This window comes from Podarcis muralis, chromosome 15, assembly GCF_964188315.1.
Source record: "Podarcis muralis chromosome 15, rPodMur119.hap1.1, whole genome shotgun sequence".
Classification (NCBI taxonomy): Eukaryota; Metazoa; Chordata; class Lepidosauria; order Squamata; family Lacertidae; genus Podarcis; species Podarcis muralis.
Window position 1 is genome coordinate 24,302,450 of NC_135669.1, and position 26,752 is coordinate 24,329,201.

The following is a 26,752-nucleotide window of genomic DNA, read 5'->3' on the forward strand; positions in this document are numbered from 1 at the left end:
GCCAGGAGCAGCTGGAGACCCCATAGTTTGCCTACCTTGAGCTAAGCCTTTGGTGTCTTTAATTGAGTCATCTGCCAAACTTTGCTTTTCAGCTTAAAAACTGGGTTTCAGTGCTTGCACTTGTTCAGCACATTGGAACTAGGTTGCTGTCTTCTGTAACTAAGGATGGAGATGGCCTTTAGGAGGGAAAGGTGAGTCCTCCGTTGGTGTTCAGTATGAACTTGTAAAGGGGCAAGTGGGAACATGAACGGTAAGCCACACCCCTCCAAAGGATGCTGCATGTGTCAGGCAATGCACAACCACCTTTAGTCTGAAGGGGGCTGCCATATTTGTGTGTAAAATTATGGAACCCTTATTGACTAGGATTTCCATCCCTGTATTAGAAATCCTATTTGTGAATAAGGCAGCCCCTTTCAGAATAAAATAAATGAAGACATTGTCTAGGGAATGTGTTTGGTGTGCACAGCGCCATCAGGGATCTCCTCATTTTGTTCCTGTTTGCCCCTTCATGTGTTCAGACTGAATAGCTGGTCCCAACGACACCATTTCATTTTAACGCTCTGATCCCACTTGATTAGTCATGGCTGTCCCCAAAGAATTCTGGGAACTGTAGTTCACTCAGGGGGCTGGGAGTTATAAGGAGGTTGCTCACAGAGCTACAATTCCCAGTGCCCTTAAACTATATTTTCCCAGGATTCTTTGAGGGAAGCAGTAACTGTTAAAGTGCTATAAGGGTGCTTTATATATGTGATGTGGGTATCCATGCACCTCTCATAAAGCTGATGTGGATGCGTTGGGGTCATGTGTGGAATGAGAGATTAAGCTTTCTTCTAGCTGCCAGCTCTCTCCCACAAAATTAAACAGTTTTGAATTTTCTGCTATCCCACCTGATTTGTGGGCAAGGCGGGGGAAGGAAGAGCTTTAGTATGAGTGCAAGAATTGACAAGAACAGTCCAGCACACCTCCCTTCCACTGATTCACTGCTTCAGAACCCCTCTGGGTATCTTGAAAAATGTGGCAGTGGGACCTTGCATTGGCTGAAATAACATTTAGTTCCACCCTAAAATATGCTTGTTTCTGCATGTAACCTTGCAAACCTTCCTCAGTATTGTCCGCACTGTCTGGCAGCAGCTCTCCGGGGTTTCAGACGGGTGACATTCCCATTCCCACCTGCAGATGCTTGGGACTGAGCCAGAGCCCTTTCTGCACAAAGAGAAGGGTTCTCCCACTGAGCGATGACCCTTTCCCTTCATTTCCCCCCTTCACTGAAGAAGAAATTTCCTCCCACTGAAAAGGATTTGGCACATTTCTTACACGCTAGGTTACCAACTGGGCTCCTTGCCTTCAGAGAAAGTCAGGTGCGGCAGCAGCTGAAATTTGAACATGGAGTACCCATGCTGTACTCACCTGTAACATTATTCAGAGTGCCCACTGGACAGGGAACGGGGAACCAAGTACCTTCTGGACAATAGTGCCCCCGTGGGCAGGGCCCATTAAGAGGAAATTCAGGTGTGCTTTGTGGGACAGCATCAGAGGCTCCCCCTGAACAGTAATACCCAGAGGAGCACAGACCTGCCAATTGGAAAAGAGAACTCTCAGGGGCTGTGGACACATCACATGATGAAGTGCAAACAGTGTTAAGGTGCCCCTATAAAGGTTAGCTCAGAACAGACACCATGCTCCTGCATTGTTCACATACGCATGGATTAAGGGTCCACACCTTTCTGGGGCGGGGGGAAAGCCAATATTTCTAATTCCTCTAGTATGAATGAAGGTAAGGTAAAGGTAGAAAACCCCTGGACAGTTAAGTCCAGTCAAAGGCAATTATGGGGCTGCGGCGCTCATCTCGCTTTCAGGCCAATGTATGAATGAACTACAAATCTGACAGAGGCGACGAGAAATCTCTTAATAAATCAGAGATGTGTGCTACTACTTCATTCCATAACTTTTATTTTCTGCAACAAGGCAGCCTCTGAATTGTTTTGAAGTACTTGCAAGATTTCACTGTGTCTAGCCTATACCACTTCAACATTAAGGTGAGTGGCACAGAATGGAAAACTCCTCAGTTCAAAATACTCCTTGCATATCTGGGAGAAAGCTTTCCCTTAATGTCAAGAGTTCTCTCTCTCTCTCTCTCTCTCTCTCTCTCTCTCTCTCTCTCTCTGTGTGTGTGTGTGTGTGTGTTAAGAGGCATGTAAATAGAAAGGTTAATGTGCATATCAACTGAGAACTGTGCATACTCACCAGGTTTCATGGAGAATGTGCACATAACCCTTCCACAAAGAGGGAATTGTGCACATTACCTGGTCAATATACATATTCTCCAACAGACCTTGAAACATGTGCCTATATGGATATAATTTTGCAGATTATCTGGTCTTTATGCATAATCCCCAACAGGCCTTGGGCAATGTGCACAGCATCCATTAACTGCTATCAGTGGCATCCTGCCTTTGTACATCTTCACCATTTATTACGTTTATTCGTTGCTTTGCGCAAGATGTCTCAAAACATCTTATACATCTATAAAATAAAAGTCACTTGACAATAATTTAAAAACCAAACATTGGGAAGCAGGGAATACAATAGAAGGTTCCAAATAGCTTCCACGACTACCAACCATTCAGAGGTAACTCCTCTAGGAATGTGTCTGATTCTCTCATAAAGCCATCTATGTTACTGGACACCATGTGGCTGAACATTACTAGGACTTGTGAATCACCTCAGAGCAATAACTAACCCCACCTCTTACCATCAGGTTCCCAGTTAGCATTTCCACTGCAGTACCTCCCAACTGGGCATGGTTTGCAGGCATTGGAGGAGAGCACCCCCTCGAGGGTGTTCAGGGTCCCAGCAGGACATGGCAAAGGGATGGCTGTCTGGGCTGGACAGTAGTAACCTGCCAAAGCAAGAAAGCATTAGGGGGCTGTGTGTACACATTATATTTAAAGGGATTGGTGGTTGAGTTGGGCAATCTCTAGGTTCATTTCAGCTCAATAATTCTGAGTTTGTAAGATCAGGGGTTTGGAGAATTGTAGGGCTGATTTAGACAAGGGTCCCCATTTGCAGGGGTGGGGCTGGAGAGCACATTTGGAAATGTAAGAAGATAAATCCACCCCAAAACAAACAAAACAGAGAGTGTGAGGTGCAGGGAGAAGGCAACTCCCCCCAACAAAACAACAACCAAACCCTAAAAACATGAAGGGGGTAGTGGAAGGTATTGGTACTTGTCAAAGGTGTGAGTTTCTGGCTTTGTTATGTAAAATAGTTGGCCAAGTACAGACTATTTGTTGCTAATGGCTAGAGGCCCTTCTGAAAGGAAGCATGTATTTGTCCCCTCTGTGGCAGATCTTGTCATCCAGCTATGTCTGTGTGGATCAAGACTGCAGATTGAGAGAAGGATCTTGTATGCATGCTGGGTCCCTGGAATGTGTGTCATTTTGAGAATTGCAGCACACAAGGATTTGATTCAAAGGATCTTGAAAGGGTGTGGGATGGAGAATTATCATGGTAACTCAGGAAAGGTCTTGTGCATCATAGTGTATAACACTGACAGTCAAGGAAAGGGGGTAAGGAGTGCTTTCTACCTCTGGCAAACAGTGTGCCTCCAATCAGTGGAGTTAAATGCAATTTCTCAGTGTCTCACCTCTGGGGCAGCTGAGTGGCTCCACAGTAGCAGCATAACGGCAAGCTGTACCCGCTGGGCAAGGGAGGCAGAAGCTGGCCCCGACCATGGGGCTAAACATGCCAGGCTCACAAGGAACTTCCAGAATGGCACCCTCAGGGCAACGGAATCCTCTAGGGCATCTGTACCCATGAATCCCATCGCTGGGGCAGGGAGCAGCATTTCCCTCAAGGCAAACACACCTACAAAGATTACATAGGAGTATCTAAGGCAGGAGTAGCCAACACGGTGTTCTCCAGCTGCTGTTGAACTCCCACTTTCATCAGCCCCATTCAGCATGGTCAAAGAGGATGGAAACTGTAGGTCAAGAAGATTCGGAAGGCACAACTTTGCTACCCCTAATCTAAGGTTCATCAAGACCCTTGGCCTACACTGGAAGGACAGAGTCCAATCCCCGCCTCTAGTTTCAGTTTAAGGCATGCATAAAACCTGGCAGATGGCTGCCTGAGGAGACATGAATGCCTCTGCTTAAATTCATCATGGGTAGCAAATAAATTAACAACAACAGCAACAACAATTTATTTATATGCTGCCCATCTGACTGGGTTGCCCCAGTCACTCTGGATGGCTTCCAACAAATTAAAACACAAGAAAGAAGACATCAAACATTAAAAGCTTCCCTATACAGGACTGCTTTCAGATGTCTTCTAAAAGTCAAATAGTTGTTTATTTCCTTGACATCTGATGGAAGGGTGTTCTACAGGGCAGGTGCAACCACCAAGAAGGCCCCTTGCCTGGTCCTCTGTAACCTCACTTCTCACAATGATGGGAACCGCCAGAAGGCCCTTGGAGCTGGATCTCAGTGTCCGGGCTGAACAATGGGGGTGGAGACACTTCTTTGGGTATATAGGGTCATAGCCATTAAGGGCTTTAAGGTCAGCACCAACAGAGCTAGACGGGTTGATGGGATTTCTGAATTTAAGAATCTGCTTTATACCAAGTCAGACCATTGCTCCATCAAGCTCAGTAGTGTGTCCAGTGATTGACAGCAGCTCTTCAGGGTTTCAAGCAGGGTTCTCACCCAGACCTACCTGGAGATGCTGCCAGGGATCAAGCCTGGGACTCTCTGCATGCCAAGCAGATGCTCTGCTACTGAGTTATAGCCCTTTCCACACAACTATCAGGCAGTAGCAGCCAATCTAATGGAAGGCGGTGGCCCCATGCCACAAAATAAGAGGTGAGCAGAAGTAAACATTCTCATCATCAAAATGGTAAACCCAGGATTGGGATGCAGGCAGCAGAACTCAGCTGTCACCTGTTTCCCTTGGCTATCTATTACTCAGAAATGTGCTGTGCTTCTTTGCTAGTGATGCAAGGAGGTAGCCATTTCCATCCTTTGACTCTTTTTGTCAAAACCACTCCTGTTTCTGTCCCATTACAGTTTGGCTTTAGCTGAAACACATGTTATTTGTCTCACTATTGGCTATATAATCAATAAACGATATCACTGTGCCAAGCTGATTTAGAAAACATAACTCACGAATGTAAATCACTATGTAATTAACTTCAATCCATTTCAATGGAAGGGAAACTTCAAAAGCAATGTAGAAAATGACATAATTTTTATGTAAGGTTTGCAGACCAAAAAACCCACTATGACAGCAAATTCTGTTCATGTGATGTTCATTCCTGACCTCAGGTAAACATGCAAACAGCAGTCATTTCCATTCCCATTTCCATTTGTTATGAGATTCTCCACATCCCTGCTTTTTGCATCTTAATAATGAGCCCTAAGATGCTCCCATAGGAGAAGAAGAAAAATCATCGTTATTAGGCCCTTCCCAAACACTACCTCTCAATTTAGGGTTTTCCTTTGGGTTCATGCAGAGCAATGGAGATTTGATGTTTCTCTGGGACTGGATTCAGATTACCACTCTGCCACTATCAGTTCAATGTGCTTTTGGATCTCTGGTGATACTCTTTCTCCCAAATACCCAGGACAGCCGTGCTTCTTTTTATCCAGCTCTCTCTCCATCACTCATGTAACCCCTATTTATTTATGGAGAATATCATGCAATCAGAGGTTACTGTGTTTCTTCACAGTGAGCTTGCCTGCAAGTCTTGGCTTGCCATTCAGTCAAGGGAAGCAGCTGTTACAGCCTCTTACCCTTCATTACATGGCGCCATCTGGGACAGATCAGACATCCCTGATTGGCTGCAGTAGAGTCCAGCTGGGCAAGGCTGGCACTCACTCTCTGCTTTCAGACCCAGAGAAGCAGAAAAGGAGCCAGGTGGGCAAGGAACGGGATATCCAGTCCCACTGGGGCAGAAATGCCCAGGAGGACAGATGTCATTCCCGGTTAGGAGGAAGCTGGCAGAATCCACCTGAAAAAAATTAAGGAAAATAAAATCAGTGAGAAAGAAATATGGTTGGTAAACAATTTTGATGAAACCAAGTCTTAAATGTGAGCTTCCAATAAGATGATATCATTGTGCCAAGCTGATTCAGATAACATTTCTCAAGTAATTGCACATCAAAGAGCCGATTGATTTTCTCTCAAGCTTCTTCTGTGAGCCACAGAGGGGCGTAATTAACTTGGTAAAATTGTCCAAGGTTGTGCAATTTGCTTTTTTTAAAAAAAAGTTCTCATGAAAATCCATCAACATTTTAATGCAAATTTCTCCCCAAAACACAATTTTGTAAGTAGTTTTGACTAACATGCACATTTTTGCAAGCCATTTTCCTTGATAGAAGGCATTTTTGTGCATTATTTTCACAAATATAAGTATTTTTATTTATGCAAAAACATGCCTAATGTGCAAAATTTTGCATGCTTTTTTGGAAGGGGTTGGGAAACTGCATTGTGAAATTGAAAGATGTGCATATTTTGAAGGATAGCTGCTTTGGGGTCTGCATCTGGGTTCGGGCTACGAAAATTAGCCCAACACATTTGACACCCCTAGTAATGAATTAATCCTGCTTCTTGCCATTTACACTCACCCTCTGTCTCATGGGAGCAGGGCTGACTGCTCCCCTGGTGCAATAGTAGCCTTGATGACAAAGACCAGTCGGTTGGGACAGCCCAGGAGAGGAGCAGTACATTCCTTAAATAAAAAAAATGAAGGAAAGAAATCTGCAGTGAACATAGGGAACACAGGAAGCTGCTTTTTACCAGGTCAGGCCAATGGTCTGCCTAGCTCAGCATTGTCTGCACTGACCGGCAGCAGCTCTCCAGCATTTCAGGCAGGGAGGTCTCTCTACCTGGAGATGCCAAAGGGGATTGAACCAGGAACCTTCTGCATGCAAAGCAAATGCTCTACCACTGAGCTGTGGCCCTTTCCAGTGTGCTCAGCATTTGTATGAGCAACCAAGAGCTAGACTTCTTCCTGCTTTGTCTTACCTTCTTTCTTTGGTGGGCTGTATGCTCCTTGCCTCAATCCCTCACTTACCTGCTGGGCAGGGCTGACAGTCAGATTCCTCAGCAGCACCAGCCTTGGGCCCATTTGTGCCTCTGGGGCATGGGTGCTCTGTGCCAGATGTGGTGCCAGGGGGGCAAAAATGCCCCAGAGGGCATGGCTTGGGGGCCTGGATAGCAGCAGCTAGGGAAGAAAGAGCGGCTTAGAAACCTCTTGCTAGTATTTTCTCTAAGACATTATTATATTGTGACAACTGTGTGTACAATCTCCAGCACTCTGCTCTGAAAACTAAATCATATAAAAGATAATAGATATAAAGTGATAAACAATGCTATAATTAAAACCAATATAAAAACAAATCTATTAAAAATGTGGATAGTAAGCAGCACAACACCATCAAAAGGCATTTTTAAAGCTGTCAGTTCCCAAAAGCCTGCTGGAATAACACCGTCTTCACCTGCCAGTGGAAAGACAACAAGTAGGGAGCCAGTTTAGTTTCTCTAGGAAGGAGTTCCAAAGTTGGGGAGCAATCACCTGGGAAAGCCCTCTCCCACATTCCCACCAAGGGTGCCTGAAAGGGTAGCAGGATTAAGAGAAGGTGGGTTTCCTCCTCAAAGATAGGCAGGTTCATATGGGAGAATATGGTGCTTCAAACAGCCTGGACTTAAGCCATATAGGGCTTTATAGGTCATAACCAGCACTGTGAATTGTGCCCAGAAACAGACTGGTTGCTGGTGGAGTTGTTGTAACAAAGGAGTCATGTGCTAACATACCTGGAGCTTAGATTATATCCAGTTCTTATCTAGCATCTGTTCTTATTTACTTGCAGGGAGATAATATGATGGTGAGCATTCCTCCTGCATTCATCCAGATTTGCCTGCTGTGTGTTTATACACCTTCTTGGTAATCCTTCGCTGATTCTGCACTTTTCAATGTGTTTCACTATCACTTTCCTAACTCCAAAAAGTCTATTTATTTTTCAAAGCAGATTTGTTGTGCAAGGGCAACAGAGCACCTTCATACGTACTAAATGTGCCAACCTAAATTTCCCAATTATGTGCTTGATTCCTTCCTGCAAAATACTGAGAGTCTGGAGGTGCTCACAGACACATGGAACAAGCTGTCCCCTGCACACAAATCATAACAAGCAACCATCATGGGCACATCCCTCCAATTTCCTCACTTTGGTTGGATGATTCACAGAAGAACCCGGCTGGGCAGAGATCACATGACTCTTTCCCTTCCTCCAATTGATAGGTTCCTTTCTGGCAAGCTGCTGGAGCCACAGATCCCTGAAGGCAGTAAAATCCACGTGGGCACCGGTGGGAAGCAGGTGTGGAGGAGGTCTGTCCTGGGGGGCAATAGTACCCGGGCATGCACATCCCTTCTGGGGCAGCCTTTCCCGGCCCTAAAGCCATTGAGAGGAAAAAGAAGGCTGTGTTTCTTTCCATTAAGAAGCCAGCTGAGAGTCTGTCAAGACACCCCCTTCTCTCAAAATGGGGAAAAGAAATATTCATGCACATACCACTGCAGAAATGCCCCGCTGGACAGAGTTTGCAGTCTGTGGGATCCCATTTCCCACTGTGGGGATTGATGCTTCCTGCGGGGCATGGAATTGGGGTCCCTGTGCCTTTGGGGCAGTAGAATCCTTGGGGGCAGAGTTTCTGGTCAGGATGCGTGGACAGTGAATCACAGTAGTAGCCGAGGTGACATATCCCTGCAAAGGAGAGGATGTCAAAGATCACCACAAATAACTGGTGAGCCATAATAATAATAATAATAATAATAATAATAATAATAATAATAATAATAATAATAATTTATGATTTATACCCTGCCCATCTGATGGGGGTGGAGACGCTCCTTCAGGTATACTGGGCCAAGGCCATTTAGGGCTTTAAAGGTCAGCACCAACACTTTGAATTGTGCTCAGATAGCAACTGCGGGGTTCTGTTTCTAACAGAAGAGGTGCTGGGTTTTAAGGCTACCTGGAAGTCACTTTCTTTGACCTCCCAGATGCCTTGCTGCCTAAAACTAGACTTGTGCATGGGTATGGGGAAGTAAGTTTCCAGTAGGTGCATGGTGAGAGAAACTGTGTGTGTGCTCAGAGCCTTCGCTCTCTTTGTTAATTTGCAGATTGCCAGACTCTCAGGGAGGATTTTCCTTGTGTCCCATTGTTCAGAAAATGATCTGTAATTTCTAACCTAAGCCAGTTGCTTTAAATCATCCACCCACTCACCCCAAACTCCTTTGCAAATTGCATATCAGATATAATTATTTTCTGGGTCAGAAGCCAGAAAAAAAAAGAGGCTGCTTGATTAGTGCAAGACAAACTTAGCTCAATGTAGCTTGCGGGGTGGCGGTGGTATATTTATAGAGCTTTCTCCTGTTTCAGCATCCAAATTACACTGCGTGCTCTGGAAGGTGATTATGGAACTCACCAGAAACGCTGGCCAAACCTTCTCCTTGGCAGAAGCTTCCTCCAGGGCAGGGCAAGCAGGCATTGAGGGACAACATCCCAGGCTGGGTTAGAAAAGTCCCACTCGGGCATGGCGTTGGGCTGCTGCTACCCAAGGGGCAGAAATGCCCTGCGGGGCACATGTCTCCACTTTCATCATGAACAGGGTTTGGTACTCGTGCTTTCAGGGCGCAGTAATACCCGGGCAAGCAAGGGCCACTTGGCGTAACAAGACCTAGGAAAGAGAGAGGCTTTATTTTACTTTATATTCACATCATTATACTGCTCAAAAGCTCTGGATTGCACATAACTGGTGAGGATATTGCATTTAGATTGCATTTGGGGATTTAGATACACACTATACCTTTAAAGCACTTTTTTAAATAAAAAGAATAAATTGTATTAGAGTTTGGCAAACGGGATACAAAGATTACTACTTATTATCTTTTTAATCAAAACTAAATTTTTAATCTAAATAAAAACACAAACCAAATAGAAAAGAAAAAGAAAACAAAAGAAACAGAGAGAAAGCGAGGATGAAGAAATAGAGAAGGGATAAAGGGGAGGAGAGAGAAAGAGAGGAGATAATGAAGGAAGGAAGGAAGGAAGGAAGGGAGGGAGGGAGGGAGGGAGGGAAAAAAGGAAAGCTAGCTAAGAAATTTCCGATTCTTCATCAGTCTGCTATATACAAGCATTATTCAACTCATCCACTCCAATATAAAACCCAATAAAACTACTTTCTATAAACCAACATTATTGTCAATCCTCAAACCCAAATGTCATTGGTTTATTTTCTTTTTCATGCAAAAATTCTATGAGAGGTTTCCAATCTTTAGTAAATGTTAACAAGGAAGGAAGGAAGGAAGGAAGGAAGGAAGGAAGGAAGGAAGAAAGGAAGGAAGGAGTGCTTTAAAGGTATACTGTGTGTGAAGCCTTAAGCACTAGTTCTGCCAGGAAGACTTTAACTGTGGCATGTATTCTTTTTGTAAAAACTGGCCCTAAGGAGATGGGCCTAACCTAAAACAAGATGCCTAGTGTTTGAAAACAAAGTGCTGCAGGCATGCCTCAGTTGCAGTTTAACTTAAGCACAGAATTTCATTACAGGTGCTGGCCAGAAGTCTAGCACTCCATCCACCAGGTCCACTTGCATGGCAGCTTTCAAAGAAAATCCACTTTCACCAGGATTGCCTTCCAAATAGGAATGCTTAGGATTGCAACCCAAACCGAAATCTGCTTGTTGTCTCCTTGGCCTACCTGGGTTTGCACAGAATTGTCCTCCAGGACAGGGCGTGCATTCCTTGTAGCTGCTCAGGCCTGTCTGGTTACTGAAGGTGCCATTGGGGCATGGGAATTGCTTGGCAGTTTCCGTCCCTGAGAGGCAGTAGTATCCAGGCAGGCAGTCCAATGGCTTGACCACTCCCCGTGGAGAGGTGTTTTGGGAATCCTGTGCTTGGAAATCAGGGTCACAGAACCTGCCAAAAAACCAGACCATCTCACCTCTAGTGTTACATATTTGTGCATACATTTCCGGGCTAGAGAATTGCCTTGCAAAATTCAGAAAAGTGCAAATTTTAAAGGAAGCTTGCTTGCATTGCAGTCCATGTATTGTTTTGGAAAGTGGAAATTTAGTATGTTCACCTTTAGAAGTGAACTCAGTGGAATTTCTCTCCCTTCCCTGGTCTTGGGAAACCTAAAAACTAGCAACTGCTATGCAGACTGCAAAGGAGAAGATAACAAAAAAAGGTGAAGGATCCCACAAACTGTTTCACTTACTTTCCTGCTGGGCAGACTTTGCACAGGCTTTGACCAGTTTCATCCTGGTATTTTCCAGGGGGGCACGGTTTGGGCTGTGGGCTGCCCATGGGGCAATAGTGACCAAGAGGACAGAGGTAGTCTACGGAAAAGAGAAATGGGTAGGAAATGTTGCAGCTGTGTGTTACTTTAATGGGCACCCTGTGCAGCTGCAATGCAAGGAGGAGTGTGAACTTCAAGCATTGCAGAAAAATAATTAGAAAAAGTTACAAGAAGATCAATAAATCATCTGCTAGCACTGTTTATAATTCAGAAGCTGGGCTTGACACATGTGATGCTTGCTAGCCTTGTTTAAAGATAAAAAATGTTCACATACACCTTTTGATATAAGCAGTGCTTTTTCTCTTTAAAAAAAAATGTTTAGGGGTACTCTCATTTTCCTACTCATATTGATGGGGCCAAACTTAGATTCACAAAATGTTTAAGGGTATGCATACCCCTGCATCCCCCCAGAAAAAAAGGACTGGATATAAGCCAACGACCAATTTACATGTATCCAATTTATGTGTGACAACATGCATTGCATCAAACCCAAAAGTGACTTTTAAAAAGGCAAAAAAAACCTGCCCTAAATGTGCACAGAAATGGCAAAAAAGGCACAAAAACAGCATCTAGCAATCCCACAAGCTTTCACATCCAAATGGCTTGGCGTTTTTTAAATTTGAAGACAACTATATTTCCTTAGTTTCTTCACAGTCTAGAAACCCATCTCTTGTTTCTATTCACATTCTTACTGCAACACAAGTGGTGGCCCTTGAGCACATCACATTTTCCTACCTGGATTCTGGGCAGATACTGATCCTTCTGGGCAGAACCAGCCTGCCATGCACAAGCCCTCTGGGGAAGTTTGACCTCGGAGGGAACAGAACCAGCCAGCCACACAAAGACGGCAGTCTTGCAGTGACTCACCACCCCGGTCACCTAGAAAGGAGCCTGTAAAAGGAAACACATGTTTGCTTGTGTCTGTTACCTGCCATACTAATCTGTCTTGGTTACACAGAACATAGCAGAGACAAGGCTAGGCTGCAGACTTTCCCCTGACAACATTGTTCCAGAGCTGGATTAAGACCTTTAGAGGCGCTAAGCACTTTAAAAAAAGATTATCAAAAAATTTGGTGTCCCATATATATATTTCAAAATATAAACAATAATAAACCATAAAATAATTTTTTACCAGATTCTAATTTTGTTGTGGGATGCGGGTGGCGCTGTGGGTTAAAGCCTCAGCGCCTAGGACTTGCCAATCGAAAGGTGGGCGGTTCGAATCCCCGCGGCGGGGTGCGCTCCCGTTGCTCGGTCCCAGCGCCTGCCAACCTAGCAGTTCGAAAGCACCCCCGGGTGCAAGTAGATAAATAGGGACCGCTTACTAGCGGGAAGCTAAACGGCGTTTCCGTGTGCTGCGCTGGCTCGCCAGATGCAGCTTGTCACGCTGGCCACGTGACCCGGAAGTGTCTGTGGACAGCGCTGGCCCCCGGCCTATAGAGTGAGATGGGCGCACAACCCTAGAGTCTGTCAAGACTGGCCCGTATGGGCAGGGGTACCTTTACCTTTACCTTTTTAATTTTGTTGTATTCCAAAGATTAATGTATATCATTAATCTCTATTATTACTATGTTATTATTACTATTTTGTAATTATTACTTATTTGTGTATGTAATTTTTCCATTTATTGTGGGGGCCTTTTTTGAGGAACCTGGTTCAGCCACACCATGTAGTCCATGGTAAATCTGACAATGGATGCCCTAAGCATGTCCCTATTTTGCTTAATGCTTAATCCAGCCCTGCCTAGTTCTCTACACAGGGGAGACTTTTCATGGGGGACCAGCTACTAATCCCTAATGCAGATTAATGCTCATAATACATCATTAAAAAAAAAAAAAGCCATGCCAGTTGATTTGGTTAAACTGGCCCTTGATAGCTATAACGGAAAGACTGCATTTTACATCAGTCCATACAGAATGTCTGGGAGGGAGAGAAGAGGGATTTCTCTCCACTCGCATGTGAGAAAACAGATACAATCAGAATCCAATAGGCTCTCCTCTTCGTTCCTGTTTCTGGGAGGTACAATATAAAAATATTATGATTTGGGGGAATCCTTATCTCCATCTTTGCTGGCCCAGAAGAACTCTTGTTTTTTTTTTTTTTTCTTGCAAATGATGACAAAACCTAGGCTCAGCCTGAGAATTGAGTACATAGATAAAGCAGAACTTCAGAGTTTCAGTTAAGCAAGTAGGCAGTGCTAGGTACAAGTCCATGATCCATATTTGCATATTTCAGATGTATAGATGCAAATTTAGGCTGACTTTCGGAGGGAAACAAACACACACTTGCTATCAGGGCTGACTGAGCTACAGGATGCAAACCCAATTTTCTGTTTTTTTTAAAAAAATAAATTTTTATTAATTTTCCAAACACATAATAAAAACAGACAATACACAAAACAAAAACATACAAACATATAAACATATATAATTTCATAATCTTATTTTCATGCACCTTACTTCCCGGACTTCCCCATACCTCCCCTTTTCTGCATCCTTGTTTTACATTTCTTCAGCAACCCTCCAATTAACTAATTATTTTAATTACTTTCATTAGATTCTTTTTTCTTTCACTTAATGATTACCGCTGCAATTCTCTATTTCTTAATACCTTAACATCTTAGCACTCCTCAATTTTACAACAATTTTTAAGATATATTTTAAATTTCTTCCAGTCTTCTTCCACTGTCTCTTTCCCCTGGTCACGGATTCTGCCAGTCATCTCTGCCAGTCCCATATAGTCAATCACCTTCGTCTGCCATTCTTCCAGAGTGGGTAGTTCTTGTGTCTTCCAATACTTTGCCAGAAGAATTCTTGCTGCTGTAGTGGCATACATGAAAAACGTCCTATCCTTCCTTGACACCAATTGGCCAACCATGCCCAGGAGAAAAGCCTCAGGTTTCTTAGGAAAGGTCCACTTAAGGACTTTCTTAATTTCATTATAGATCATTTCCCAAAAGGCTTTAATCTTCGGGCAGGTCCACCAAAGGTGATAAAAGGTACCTTCAGTCTCATTACATTTCCAGCATTTATTATTGGGCAAATGGTAGAAAGGCAAACCCAATTTTCTGGACCCAACGTATTATATGGGGATTGTATCCTCCACAAATTAACAAGGTAGGTAGCTGGAGTCACATTGGCATTGGGCTTTGCAGTGTGCCCAGCTGCCCTGTAAGCAAAGATTAAAAAAAAAAAAAAACAAAGAGGAGGGAAGGAGATCCTCAGCCAGGTGGAGTAGACCTGGGGTTTGCCCCCACCCCTGCCAATGCCCCTGATCTCTGGAATTGATTATGGCATCAGTGCTTTGCTGAGCAGCTATTTTGGGACCTACCTGCGAGGCATGGAATGGGAGAAGAGCTTCCCTGTGGGCAGACATGGCCTCCAGGACAAATATCTCCCACTGTCCCATCTATTGGGTTAGGGATGGTGGAGCCCCCAGTGCAGTAGAAGCCGGCATCACAAGGGCCTGAAGGCGCAGCCAATTCTGAAGAGGCACAGTAAAAACCTAAAGAAGGAGGGAAGAAGAGCACATTCAGATTCAGCATTTGTGCCCCCAATGGGTCTCCCATTAACTAGCTATGTATTCCGGCTCTATTGGAATGAACCTCTAAGCTAAGGCCAGAGAACAAACAGGATAATCTGTTCAAAGGCATGCCTAGAACAGGGCAAAACCCCAGTAGATCTAGATTTGCTGCCTTGGGGTTGTAAATATACAGTGGTACCTTGGGTTACATACGCTTCAGGTTACAGACTCCGCTAACCCAGAAATAGTACCTCAGGTTAAGAACTTTGCTTCAGGATGAGAACAGAAATTGTGCTCCGGTGGCACAGCAGCAGCAGGAGGCCCCATTGGCTAAAGTGGTGCTTCAGGTTAAGAACAGTTTCAAGTTAAGAAGGGAACTCCGAAACGAATTAAGTATTTAACCCGAAGTACCACTGTACTTTGTTTGCAAGTAAGGCTTTGGGAGAAATGTTGAGTTACAGGGCTTGGATGAGATATAGTTGAGTAGAGGAAAGACCAGGGGTGAGGTGAGAGGCTCCCTGAACAGAGAGAGAGGGAGAGACAAGCAAGCTGCACAGTCAATTTCTGTGTGGTCTATTTTCTGCAAATTTCAGCTGGTTTGCATAATTATATCTTTGCATATTAAACAATGATATAATTGAGCCCCTTGTCTGCACACACAGCCCCTTCAAGCCACCCTTTGTGGTGTGAGCAGCCAAACCAGGAAGCTTCTAATTAACCAAAGTTTGAAAGTATGCTCTGAAAGGTTAGTGAGAAGTATATCTACCTGGAGTGCAAGGGATGGGAACAGGAGATCCCTCCGGACAGAATGCTCCAGCAGGACATATTTGAATTAAAACTTGGACAGTGGATCCTGCTCATGGAATGGAAAAGACAGTGTCTGAAAAGTATACATCCTGACTATGGGCAATAGTTTGTACTTCAAAAATTAAAATTCAGCATCTAGGAGACCCAAAATTTATGCATCTATATAAAAACTGGTTTCAAACCACATAATTTATCCTGTGTGGACTGTTATTTTTGCCATTTTGCACTGTCTATTTTGCATTATCATCTGTCTTGGCCAGTTTGGGGTATGTGTGTGTCAAGAGACACAAAAGGACCCCATCCAACCCACTGGAAATCTGATAATAAGCCAGCTTCTGAGATTTAAGCAGGCATTTTCCCCTCCAACCCACCAGCATATATTTGTCCTCACAATCTATATAAACTTTAAACAACAATAAAAATGGTGTTTCCCAGGAAGCAGAATTCTACTGCCAGTAACATGTAGGGCTGCACTGATGTTTACCTGTTAACCTTTTCTGTGCAAAAATGTGCCACCACAAAAATGTCTCTGTCCCTCTTTTGGCTCAGCCTAGCACCACGGAAACATAATCAGCTGCTGCCCAGTAAGGAAGTCCTGGCCTAGATGGGGCTAATGTTTGAGAGGAAGGTATGGAACATCTTTGCTCTCCATGGCACCTCCTGCATCTGCTACCAGGGAACATCTTTGCTCTCCATGGCACCTCCTGCATCTGCTACCATCAGCAGCCACCACCACCACCCAGTGAGGACATCCTGCCCTCTGTGGGCCTAACATGTAGCTGCCTCAATAGCCATGATACTCAGCTGCAGAATGCCATTTGTTGGAACACTGGAGAACAAGGGGAGGACTTATATACACCTTTGCCTTGCTGTGGTGACTACTGTAGCACTGTCTGTTTATTAAATATATTGTAGACCACCTCGAGAACTTTGCTAAGCAGGCAGGGTATAAATATTCCTAAATAATAAGTAAGTAAGTAAGTAAGTAAGTAAGTAAGTAAGTAAATATTCTGTGCTATTGTGCCAGGACAAAATATCATTTTCTCCTACCCCCACTCCCAAATGCACCATTATGCAATCAAATGTATTCTCCAATACCATTTTTGTTTCCTGGGGTTACCGGCTTGCCTGAAGTTGACCCAGGAGGGCAGTACCATCCGGGCATGCACATGCCATCTGGGCTTACCAAGCCCGGCTTGGAGCAAAACTTTCCAGGAGGGCATAGCTGGCAATCCAAGATGGTCTTGATGTTAAGAATCTCACTGTAGGTTCCCCTTGGACAAGGGAACTGAGTGGCAAACTTTGTACCACGTGGGCAGTAGTACCCTGGAAAAGAGAAGGAGATTGCCAAAATTGTAAATACCAGACTGTTAAAGGACACTTTTCCAAATGCTCAAGGCAATTTGCATCGATCCAGGAATCAAATTCACAAGAACACATATAGGCATCAGTAATGCCACAAGCAGGGACCCATTTACATACCAGTGCAGAAGTCTTCCTCTTATCGCCAGCACAACCAATGCTGGAGTTGTAGTTCAGTTCCCCATCCCTACTCATAATGCTAAAACACATGGACATCCAAGGAAACTGAATGGTGGAATGTTTGGGACAGACAAAAGAAAGGACTTCTTCATGCAGAGCACAGTTAAACCATAACATTAGCCCCTACAGGAGGCAGTGATGCCCATCAGCTTGGATGGCTTTCAAAAAGAATTGGAAAAATTCTGCAGTCAGTATCAGTAATGCTGGAGGCCACAAGGAGGGGAGAGAGCTCTTGTGCTTGGGTCCCGTTTGCCAGTTCACTCAGGCATCTGGTTGGCCACTGTGAGAACAGGAATTTGGACTACATGGGCTACAGGCCTGATCGAACAGGGCTTTTCTTATGTTCTTACATTCTGATTGAGAAGGAATCATAAGGAAATCAGACCTGACCACCAGTAAATACTTCCTGCATAGCAATAGATCAGAGTAGGCCATGTGGTGAAGCTTCACAGTTCAGGATGATGCAACCTTCTGAACAACAGGTCAACAGTAGTGATCTAGATTTAGATGCAGGCATCTAGAAGGCCTTCAGAGCATTGGACTGATACAGTTCAAAGAAAAAGAAGAAGCTGGAAAGATACTTGTAGTGCTAAACTCACCGACTGGGCAGTTGGTATAATTAGCTGAACCAACATCACAGTAGACACCTTCTGGGCATTCCAGACATTGGGCCATTCCCCAGAAGGGGCTGTAGCTTCCTGCTGGGCATAGCTGTGGTCTTCCACTCCCTGAGACACAGTAATGACCAGGTGGGCATTGCCCTCCTCCACTTGTTACCTGGAAATATAAGTGCATGGCATCACTGCAGAACAGAAGTGGGGAACCTGTTTGTTAGAGGGCTGGATGCAAACATGACCAACCTTCCTCATGACACTTTGACAGCTGGGTGGAGTTACCCACCTGTCCATCACCTCATGTAATATGACACCAGGCACATCATAAGACATCAGGTATTTCCCAAGCTGTAACTGCAAAGAAAGAATCTTCCTTTGCAGATGTGGCTTGAATTCAAAAAGTGTCAAATTCAAGTCATTTGGAGTGTGCTCTCATAAGACAAATGAGAAAGAGGCGTATAGAAAATGGCTTCTGCTAGGAATGAGATCACCTAATACCTCCTGAAGTAAACTTCATGGAGAGAAAGATGGGTGTGTGTGTGAAGGCATAAGTGTAAATTCTGAGTTCTCCACTCTTCCCTTAGTCTCTCTCTTTTGAGAATTTTTATTTGCAAATATAACAGAAAGAAAGGTTGAAACATCACCAGCTGACATTGACCATAAAATCTTCCACCAGTGCTTCCTAATTTAAAGTTCCTTCTACTCCTGACAATTACAATATTATCATTATCAGCATCAACATAGCTTACCAGCTGAGGTCTTGGAGAAGCAGCTCCTCCACTGCAGTAGAACCCAGCGTGACAGAGACCAGAAGGGGAGGCAAGCCCTGTCCCATCACAGAAATATCCTGAAATGGAGCAGAAATATAAAGCAGCTTCCAGGATATGTGGACCATGGATATCATCATCGGTGGGAAGGGGAGAACCTGTGGCCCTCCAGATGTTGTGTGGGACTGAAGAAATCCTGCTTATTTGAATTATGTTTCTTTGAACTGTATTCTGACTTTTGTGCTGTTATGTGCATTGTAGTGTACTTGATGGGGAAAGTTTTCTTTCTGGTTAAAGTTTAACTGTCATTTGGGGCCTTCCAACTGCCAGTTGGAATTCTCAGTATGCAAAAGCGAAGGAGGTATGCATATTTTGATTGGTGGCTGCAGATTTAGAATCTTCAGTTAAGCAGTGTGATTGGATGGGGCTGGACTAGAGGGCTCAGAAGAAGTGTATATAAGGGCAGGTGCTAGGCAGCAGAAGTTAGTTGGAGATGCCTGAGTTGTTGGGATTCATGGAGGCAGCCAGAAGAAGATGATAGCAGAGTGAGAAGGCAGTAGAGGAAGAGGACTGGGTAAAGAAAAGGGAGACCTGAGTTGCAGATAGAGTGGCCTGGTGGCCAAATACTTGCTGGGGTAGCTGGATAACTGGGCTTGGGCTGAGGAGACAAGGGAAAGAACCTGTCTACAGCACTGAGGGGAGAAGAGAGAAGCAACTTTGAATGCTGGTCTACAGTGACTGGTAGGAGTACCAGAGGGAAGATTTCCAGGGCAATGAAGGCAAACCTATGTTTTAATAGGTCAGTAAAGGTTGGGGGGGACAGAGCCTTCCAGCGGTTGTAGTTATTGTGTTGGCGAGGCTTAAGTGAGGTGGAGAAATTGAAAGGGTTAACGCTGGAAACCTGCTTCCTTCAAGTTGTCTTAGCATAAAATGGTTTAATATAAGCTGTTGGTGTTTAAAGTGACAGTAACAAGCTAAAGGGACGCGGGTGGCGCTGTGGGTAAAACCTCAGCGCCTAGGGCTTGCCGATCGCATGGTCGGCGGTTCGAACCCCCGCGGCGGGGTGAGCTCCCGTTGTCGGTCCCAACTCCTGCCTACCTAGCAGTTCGAAAGCACCCCTAAAAGTGCAAGTAGATAAATAGGTACCGCTTTCTAGCAGGAAGGTAAACGGCGTTTCCGTGTGCTGCGCTGGTGCCGGCTTGCCAGAGCAGCTTCATCACGCAGGCAACATGACCCGGAAGTGTCTCCGGACAGCGCTGGCCCCCGGCCTCTTAAGTGAGATGGGCGCACAACCTGGCCTTCGGGCAGGGGTACCTTTACCTTTAACAAGCTAACAGTGTATGTGCACATTTAAAGATATGGTACTGTTTCAAAGTAACAAGACTGCGAACTTGATAATTATATTTAACAAAGGCATTTACATTTATGTTCTACAAGATAAGTTACATATCTGGCTTTGTACCATGCCTACTAGGATTGCCGTATTTGAAAAAGTTGACCTCCCCCCCCCCCCCAAAAAAAAAAAAAAATCTAGGGGGAAAATGTTTTAAAGCTAATTTTAAAGAAATTTGCTAAAATGTACATTTCCAGCGTGGGTTGCCATACATACAGATTTTCTTGGAGATCTCAGCAACTACCGCCTAGACACTGTTAACTAACGGCTATGTCCAGGAAATTCTGGATGTATGGCAACCCTAACCTATACCTCCAGTGTTTCTAGAATATTGGTAAGTCAGGGGGAATAAGTGAGACTGAATTGAGACAGGTGCACAAGCTTAGGGGAACCAATGGAGGGGGGTGGGCTTTGTTAGAAATATCCCTCTTCCCTTCCCTTGCAGACTCCAACTCCCATCAGCCCAGCCAGTAGGGGTAAGACTCTTTACCCAGATATTTGGTGGTTGAAGATAAAGAAGAAAAGCTGTTTAAATAAACAGATCTCATACGGGCTCTAGGATGGAAAAGGTCCTAAGCTCATATCTGTGTAGAACTCCATCTCCTCACTGGGGCTCTGAAAATCCTTTGGATCTCAATGCAATGGTGGAAGCTCTCACAGGAACCATTAGGATTCTAATTCCCTAAACTCCTCATTGTACCTGCACGACACAGAAGACAGTCTTCAGTCTTGGTGTTTCCTGTAGAGTTACTGTAGAAACCATGAGGACAGGGCTGGGGCAAGGCAGATCCTTCAGGGCAGTAGTGCCCCTTTGGGCATACATTTCCAGCCAGACCATTTGTAGGTGTTGGGGTGGTAGCCCCAATGGTGCAGAAGTACCCCACCAAGCAAGGACCTGTGACACGAGACTGACCCGTCAGGGCACAGTAGTGGCCTGGAACAAAGATTGCAACCCACTGTTATTAATATAGATCTATAGATATGAGGAATACATAACAGAAAAGAGCACCAACATCACAACTTCAGTGGAAAACATAACCAAATTCTCTGTCTCAAATTAAATTTAAATATTCAGTCAAATATTCGGTATAAGATTGTAGCATGAAAGCACAAAGTTACAGAGGGCCATACCAACATTTTTAGTCCAGTAACACAATGGCTCTTGTGCTTGCAGTTTTTACGTTGCACAACAGAGGGACCCAATGCAATTGTTGTGCAAGTAGAAACTCGCTGCCCAACAGATTCTGCTGTCTATTATGCAGCAAACTTGTCATCAACCTGCTTCTGCATTCTCTTGAGCAAGAACATGCCACTGGTGCAAAACCTTTCACCACGATTCACCAAAAATCATGTACACAATCCCTGGACATAAACCAACTCACAACTGAGAACCAAAAAGAAGCAGCACTTTATCTTACATTCCTTTTTGTAGATAACAGCACCATCAGAAGAAGATAAATAAGAGTTCACTGCTGGATCAAATCAAAGGCCCATCTAGCCAAGCATCCTCTTTCTCACAGTGGCTAACTGGATGCCTTTGGGAAACCCACCAGCAGGGCATGAGTGCAATAGGACTCTCCTGCTGAATATCACCAGCAACTAGCATTCAGAAGCTATGCCTACTACTTTGCATGTTAATAAAAAGTGAATCCCGCTGAGTTCAATCAAACTTACTCTCAGGTGAGAACATGATTGTTACTTTAATTACATTGAATACTTCCCTCTTAATGTTTTCACAATTAGAATCCCCAAGCTATGCAGCATTCCAAAGGGTTCTTTGAAATCCGCTGTTGTTGGCAGAATAAAACACGAGTAATTTAATCCTAAGGAAAGTTGGATGCTTACACAAAGAAAAGCCCCCACGATGATTGTATGTTTAAATGGCAAACCCATTCACACAAATTGGCATACATGCTCTTCAACAGATATGGTTCAAAAGGGCAATAGACATACTCTCTTTAATTATTTGTTTGAAAAGCAAAGAAGGGCTTGTATGAGCAGCTCATAAAATTTCCATTGTCTAAGCTAGGAGACTCTTCATTTTCTTTAACAACAGAATCAGTGCATATAGAACATTCTGTGGTTTAACATTTTGATCAGGGGTCATATTTTTTCTGAAGAAATTTGGAAAAGGGTAGGGCCTTTCTGTGGATTTTAAAAAGAGCCTTGAATATACCTACAGCGACATAAACACCAATTCTGATCCAGTGCCAGTAACATTCTCACCTAATGGAAACAGCCATATTTCATAGGCTTAATTAATATTTAACTAGGGGACAGGGGTGTCAACTAGAATAAAATATTGTGGGTGGGGGGCAAGTAAGCCCTGCCCTGCACAATCAATCACATGATGTGGCACACACACACTTCCATTTGAATGGCAATGTCCATCAACTTTGGAGGGGCCTGCCCCCCTCAAATATTAGGAGTTGGCTCCTATGCTAGGGGTTATGTCTACTGCAGTAAAAGGAAGTGGATATTTGAAGAGCTAACAAAGCAATCCTATGCACGTTTACTCAGAGGTGAGTTAAATAAGTCCTATTCCTAGAAGGGGGGTGTCATTGTTTAGTCAATTAGTGGTGTCCGACTTTTCGTGACCCCATGGACCAGAGCACACCAGGCACTCCTGTCTTCCACTGCCTCCCGGAGTTTCATCAAATTCATGTTGGTCGCTTCTGTAACACTGTCCAACCATCTCGTCCTCTGTCGTCCCCTTCTCATAGGAGTTCATTGAATGGGTTCCTGGCCCACCGAACAGGATGTTCTGAGCTGAGATACCTACCTGGATCACATGCTATGCAGACAGATGGATCGCTGCTTCCTGTGTTTGCATTGTAAGTCCCTTGGGGACATGGGAACTGGGTTTCTGAGACAGTGCCTATAGGACAGTAGTGGCCAACTGGACATTTGTTCCCATCCAAAGAGGAGGAATTCTTTGGACAGAAGTACCTGCATCCAGAAAATAAAAGGGGTGGATGGGAAGAGAAGTCCAATTTCTGCAGCCAACACTTCAGTCTTAGTACACCAAGGGATCAGCTGGATGAGATGATGCCTGATAAGATCCCCACACATTGAAAAACCAGCTGCTTTTAATGGGCTTCAGTGATGGCAGAGGGCTTTAACATCCCTCTCACTAAATTGCCCTACTGGAGCTGCAGCCAGTTGCTGCCCTTAGCCCCACCCTTGGCCCCTGCTGTTGCTAAAACTGTTTCTGTTTTTGCAGATGATTAATTATTGTTCTCTTTCTTACCCGCTAGGGCAGGGGAGACAGGTGGCTTGCCTCTGTAAAGGATTATACGACCCTTCCGGGCAAGGCAAAGGATTGGCTGTGCCCTGAGGGCAAAAATAGCCTGGAAAAGAAGCAAAAGTGTGAAATCAGGAATGCCCCTTTGAGGCCAGAGGGGGGGGGGGGGGGAAGCACAGCAAGGCAAACCTAAAATCAACAGCAACTCTTAAAACAGCTCACATAAGAACATAAGAAAAGGCCTTTGGGATCAGACCAATGGCCCATCTTGTCCAGCATCCTGTTCTCACAGTGGCCAACCTGATGTCTGTGGGGAAACTATAAGCAGGAAAATAGCACTTTGCTCACCTGCAGATGTATTTATAGGCAGAATGCCTCCACCAGTGGAGGTAGAGTAAAGCCATTGTGGCTAGTAGTCAATGATAGCCTTGTATGTCATCAGTTTGTTCAATTAATTGTTTAAAAAGGATGGCAAAATCCCTGAAGCTTGGGAAGACCTCTGGCTTTGGTGTCTGAGAGAACCAAGGAGCATGCTGGGAATTCTCTTCCTAAATACCACACCCTAGCTGCAATTCCTGCAATGCAGAGGGTGGGAGGTACCTTCCAACTCCACAGTACTAAGATTCTATGAAGATAAAGAGCTCCTTCACACTGAATCAAGCTGCTGGTCCATCCAGCTCAGTATTTTAAAAACTGACTGGCAGAAGTTCTCCAGGGTTTCAAGCAGGGATTCTCTCCTAACTTTACTGGGAGATGTTAAAGACAAAGACCTTTTCTGTGGAGTGCGGCAGGCAGTTTGATCAATTTCATGAATTGGGGAGGAGTGGTGGAAATACCTCTGGGGCATGGGCCTCCAGTCTCATCCATGGCTGGTATGTTGGGGACTGTGGAGCCCACAATGCAGTAGTATCCTTCTTCACACAATCCTGTCGGTGTTGTCAGACCAGGAGTGTTGCAGTAGTGGCCTGGCAGGCAGGCAGAGCACTCGGTCTGCAAGAAATTAATGTGGCCAGAGATACTTTTCAGATGCAAGAGTCATAGCTCACCTACCTTTTTTGGGTCTGAGGCATAGCTGTCAAGTGTCCCTTATTTGAAGGGACAGTCCCTTATTCCAGCGCCATGTCCCGCTGCTGTCCCTTATTGATGGATGTCCCTTAAATGTCCCTTAAATGATGTCCCTTAAATTTCAAAGGAAGCAGCTCCTCACCCTCCCTCCCTGCTGGCCAGGGAGGAGGGAGGCTCCAACGGTGTTGCTTGGCTGTGTTGCTCACCCAATAAGAAGTCTAAGAATGACTGGGGGGTGGAGCTTGCATGCCTTGTGTGTGGCTAGTTAATGCAAGCTGAGGAGGGTTTTGAATGCTGGACGCCATTTTGTTGCACGTGCTGCTGCAAACTTTGCAGTGCAAAGCCAGGCCGGGGAGCCATCTTAAGTTGAGGCTGCATAGGCCTTGTGGTGCATGTGATTCAGATTCTATTCAGTTGAACCTCTGGTTACAAAGTTGGTTGGACAGTGTTCACGAAGCTACCAGCATGAGTTTGACCAGACTGCAGGAGGACAGGAAGACTGGAGTGCCTGGAACAGGGGAGGCTGCAGGTCCCTTATTTTGGCTGCTGGTCCCTTATTTTTAAAATCTTATTTTCAAATCTGTAAGTTGGCAGCTATGGTCTGAGGGCACACCTGGAATTTTGAGAACGTGGGTGAGACTCACAAACCAGCGGTCCTAGGGGTGTGGCCTTACATAAAATGGCTGCCACAGTATGGCTTAACACAAAATGGTTGTCACTTCTGAAATAGTAGAAAGGGGGACGGACAGGGCCACAAAAGGTGTGATGGGCATTTTTCTCATCAATGAAAAAAGGCACCTACACCTGGCACTGCTGTGCTTGCTCAGAGAGACTTTTTGCACCTTTCTTTTGTTCAGAATCTAAAGAAGAAGAAGAGTTTGGATTTGATATCCCACTTTATCACTACCCTAAGGAGTCTCAAAGCGGCTAACATTCTCCTTTCCCTTCCTCCCCCACAACAAACACTCTGTGAGGTGAGTGGGGCTGAGAGACTTCAAAGAAGTGTGACTAGCCCAAGGTCACCCAGCAGCTGCATGTGGAGGAGCGGAGACGCGAACCCGGTTCACCAGATTACGAGTCTACCGCTCTTAACCACTACACCACACTGACTAAAGGAGGGTGGGTATCACATCAGGGTATTCAATGAAATGTGTGCATGTTTGATGGGACATGTTCAATGCTACAAGCCAGTACAAACTGGAACTGAACAAGAACAGGGAGCATTCATTTTTGCATTGTGGGGACATTTCAAGGCCTTTCATGGGCAATATGGGAGGTATTTGTGGGTACATTAACACCCATGGGCACCATGTTGATGACCTCTGATGTATGCCCTTTTAAGTGGAATCTTAGGTGGAAGGGAACAGGCTACGGTTACAGCAGGAATTTGCTTTCAAGCATTCGCTGCATTATGAATCTTGATTAAAACACTGTCTATTCTTTTATAAAAATTACTTATAGGCTGTTTTTGTGGGCATAGCCCACCAAAAGGATCTTACCAGTGTCATAAACTGACAATGGTAGAAGTGTTAACAACTGTTTTAAAAAGATAGATTAGTTAAAACTTAAAAAAAAGAAATGTCCTGCCCCTTAGGTACGAATTGCAACACTGCTAAGAGGATTATCTCTTCTACATTAGTTCTTAGGACACAGTCATCAGGGAAAGATGGGTTTTAAGGCCCACTTAATAATCCGCAGTGGCTTTGAGGATGCATCTGAAGGGAGAGACTTCTATGTTCTGGGGCCACCATGAAAAAGGTCTCCTCTCTTATGCCTGCAAAGTGAATTTGTTTAACTACTAAGTACAATAAAAATGTGTGTGTGTGTGTGTGTGTGTACACGCACATGCACACACAAACTCATGCACTCACCTGCACACACACACAAGCATGTGCCGACTCTTAAAATGGAATAACAATGCTTTTGTGGTTATAATTCAGAGCACAACCTCCATTTAACCACTATTAATTGTATGGGGTTTGTTAAGGATCAGTGAATTTATAGCCAGTATATACGAAAGATATCCAATTCCTACAAAGGACAGCTATAACTGTATTTTTGCTTTTACCTCAGATATTAGCTTGGTGCTAGCGGCAAATGTTCCCACAGGGCACTGCTTGGGAACAGCTGTGCCCCTTGGACAGTAGTGACCGGAAGGACATGGGCCAGCACTGTGATCTGTGATCAACAAAGGGGAAATAAATAAGGTGGTAAGAATAGTGCCAATAACATACGAGTAAAGAAAAAGAAGAAGTGAATGGTAAAGATGAGGCTATTTTAAACTAACACAACAATCCAACCCTTTAATCCACTGTACTAGAGCTTGGAAAAATACAAATAATAATAATTTTATTCCATAAAATTTTATATACTGCTTGATTATTTTTTAAAAAACAGCCGTTTACAAAAAGAATAAAAGAATAAAATAACAATATTATTAGTAA

At 44.4% G+C, this 26,752-nt stretch overlaps 1 protein-coding gene across 1 annotated transcript in view; it reads right to left on the reverse strand.

The window, feature by feature from the left end:
* LOC114585457 (uncharacterized) overlaps nt 1–26,752 on the reverse strand; it is a 127,744-nt gene that overhangs the window by 40,233 nt on the left and 60,759 nt on the right. The window contains exons 36-57 of the mRNA XM_028708144.2: nt 26,377–26,486; nt 24,080–24,233; nt 23,250–23,349; nt 22,782–22,948; nt 20,700–20,933; nt 18,589–18,686; nt 17,825–18,002; nt 16,782–17,009; nt 15,643–15,729; nt 14,685–14,858; nt 12,090–12,245; nt 11,274–11,394; nt 10,755–10,972; nt 9,484–9,735; nt 8,568–8,759; nt 8,226–8,450; nt 7,076–7,225; nt 6,627–6,730; nt 5,793–6,010; nt 3,647–3,867; nt 2,753–2,899; nt 1,408–1,572 (exon numbers count right to left, since the gene is read on the reverse strand). Coding sequence (XP_028563977.2) covers nt 1,408–1,572; nt 2,753–2,899; nt 3,647–3,867; nt 5,793–6,010; nt 6,627–6,730; nt 7,076–7,225; nt 8,226–8,450; nt 8,568–8,759; nt 9,484–9,735; nt 10,755–10,972; nt 11,274–11,394; nt 12,090–12,245; nt 14,685–14,858; nt 15,643–15,729; nt 16,782–17,009; nt 17,825–18,002; nt 18,589–18,686; nt 20,700–20,933; nt 22,782–22,948; nt 23,250–23,349; nt 24,080–24,233; nt 26,377–26,486 — 3,699 coding nt within the window. The remainder of the gene's footprint in view (nt 1–1,407; nt 1,573–2,752; nt 2,900–3,646; nt 3,868–5,792; nt 6,011–6,626; nt 6,731–7,075; nt 7,226–8,225; nt 8,451–8,567; nt 8,760–9,483; nt 9,736–10,754; nt 10,973–11,273; nt 11,395–12,089; nt 12,246–14,684; nt 14,859–15,642; nt 15,730–16,781; nt 17,010–17,824; nt 18,003–18,588; nt 18,687–20,699; nt 20,934–22,781; nt 22,949–23,249; nt 23,350–24,079; nt 24,234–26,376; nt 26,487–26,752) is intronic.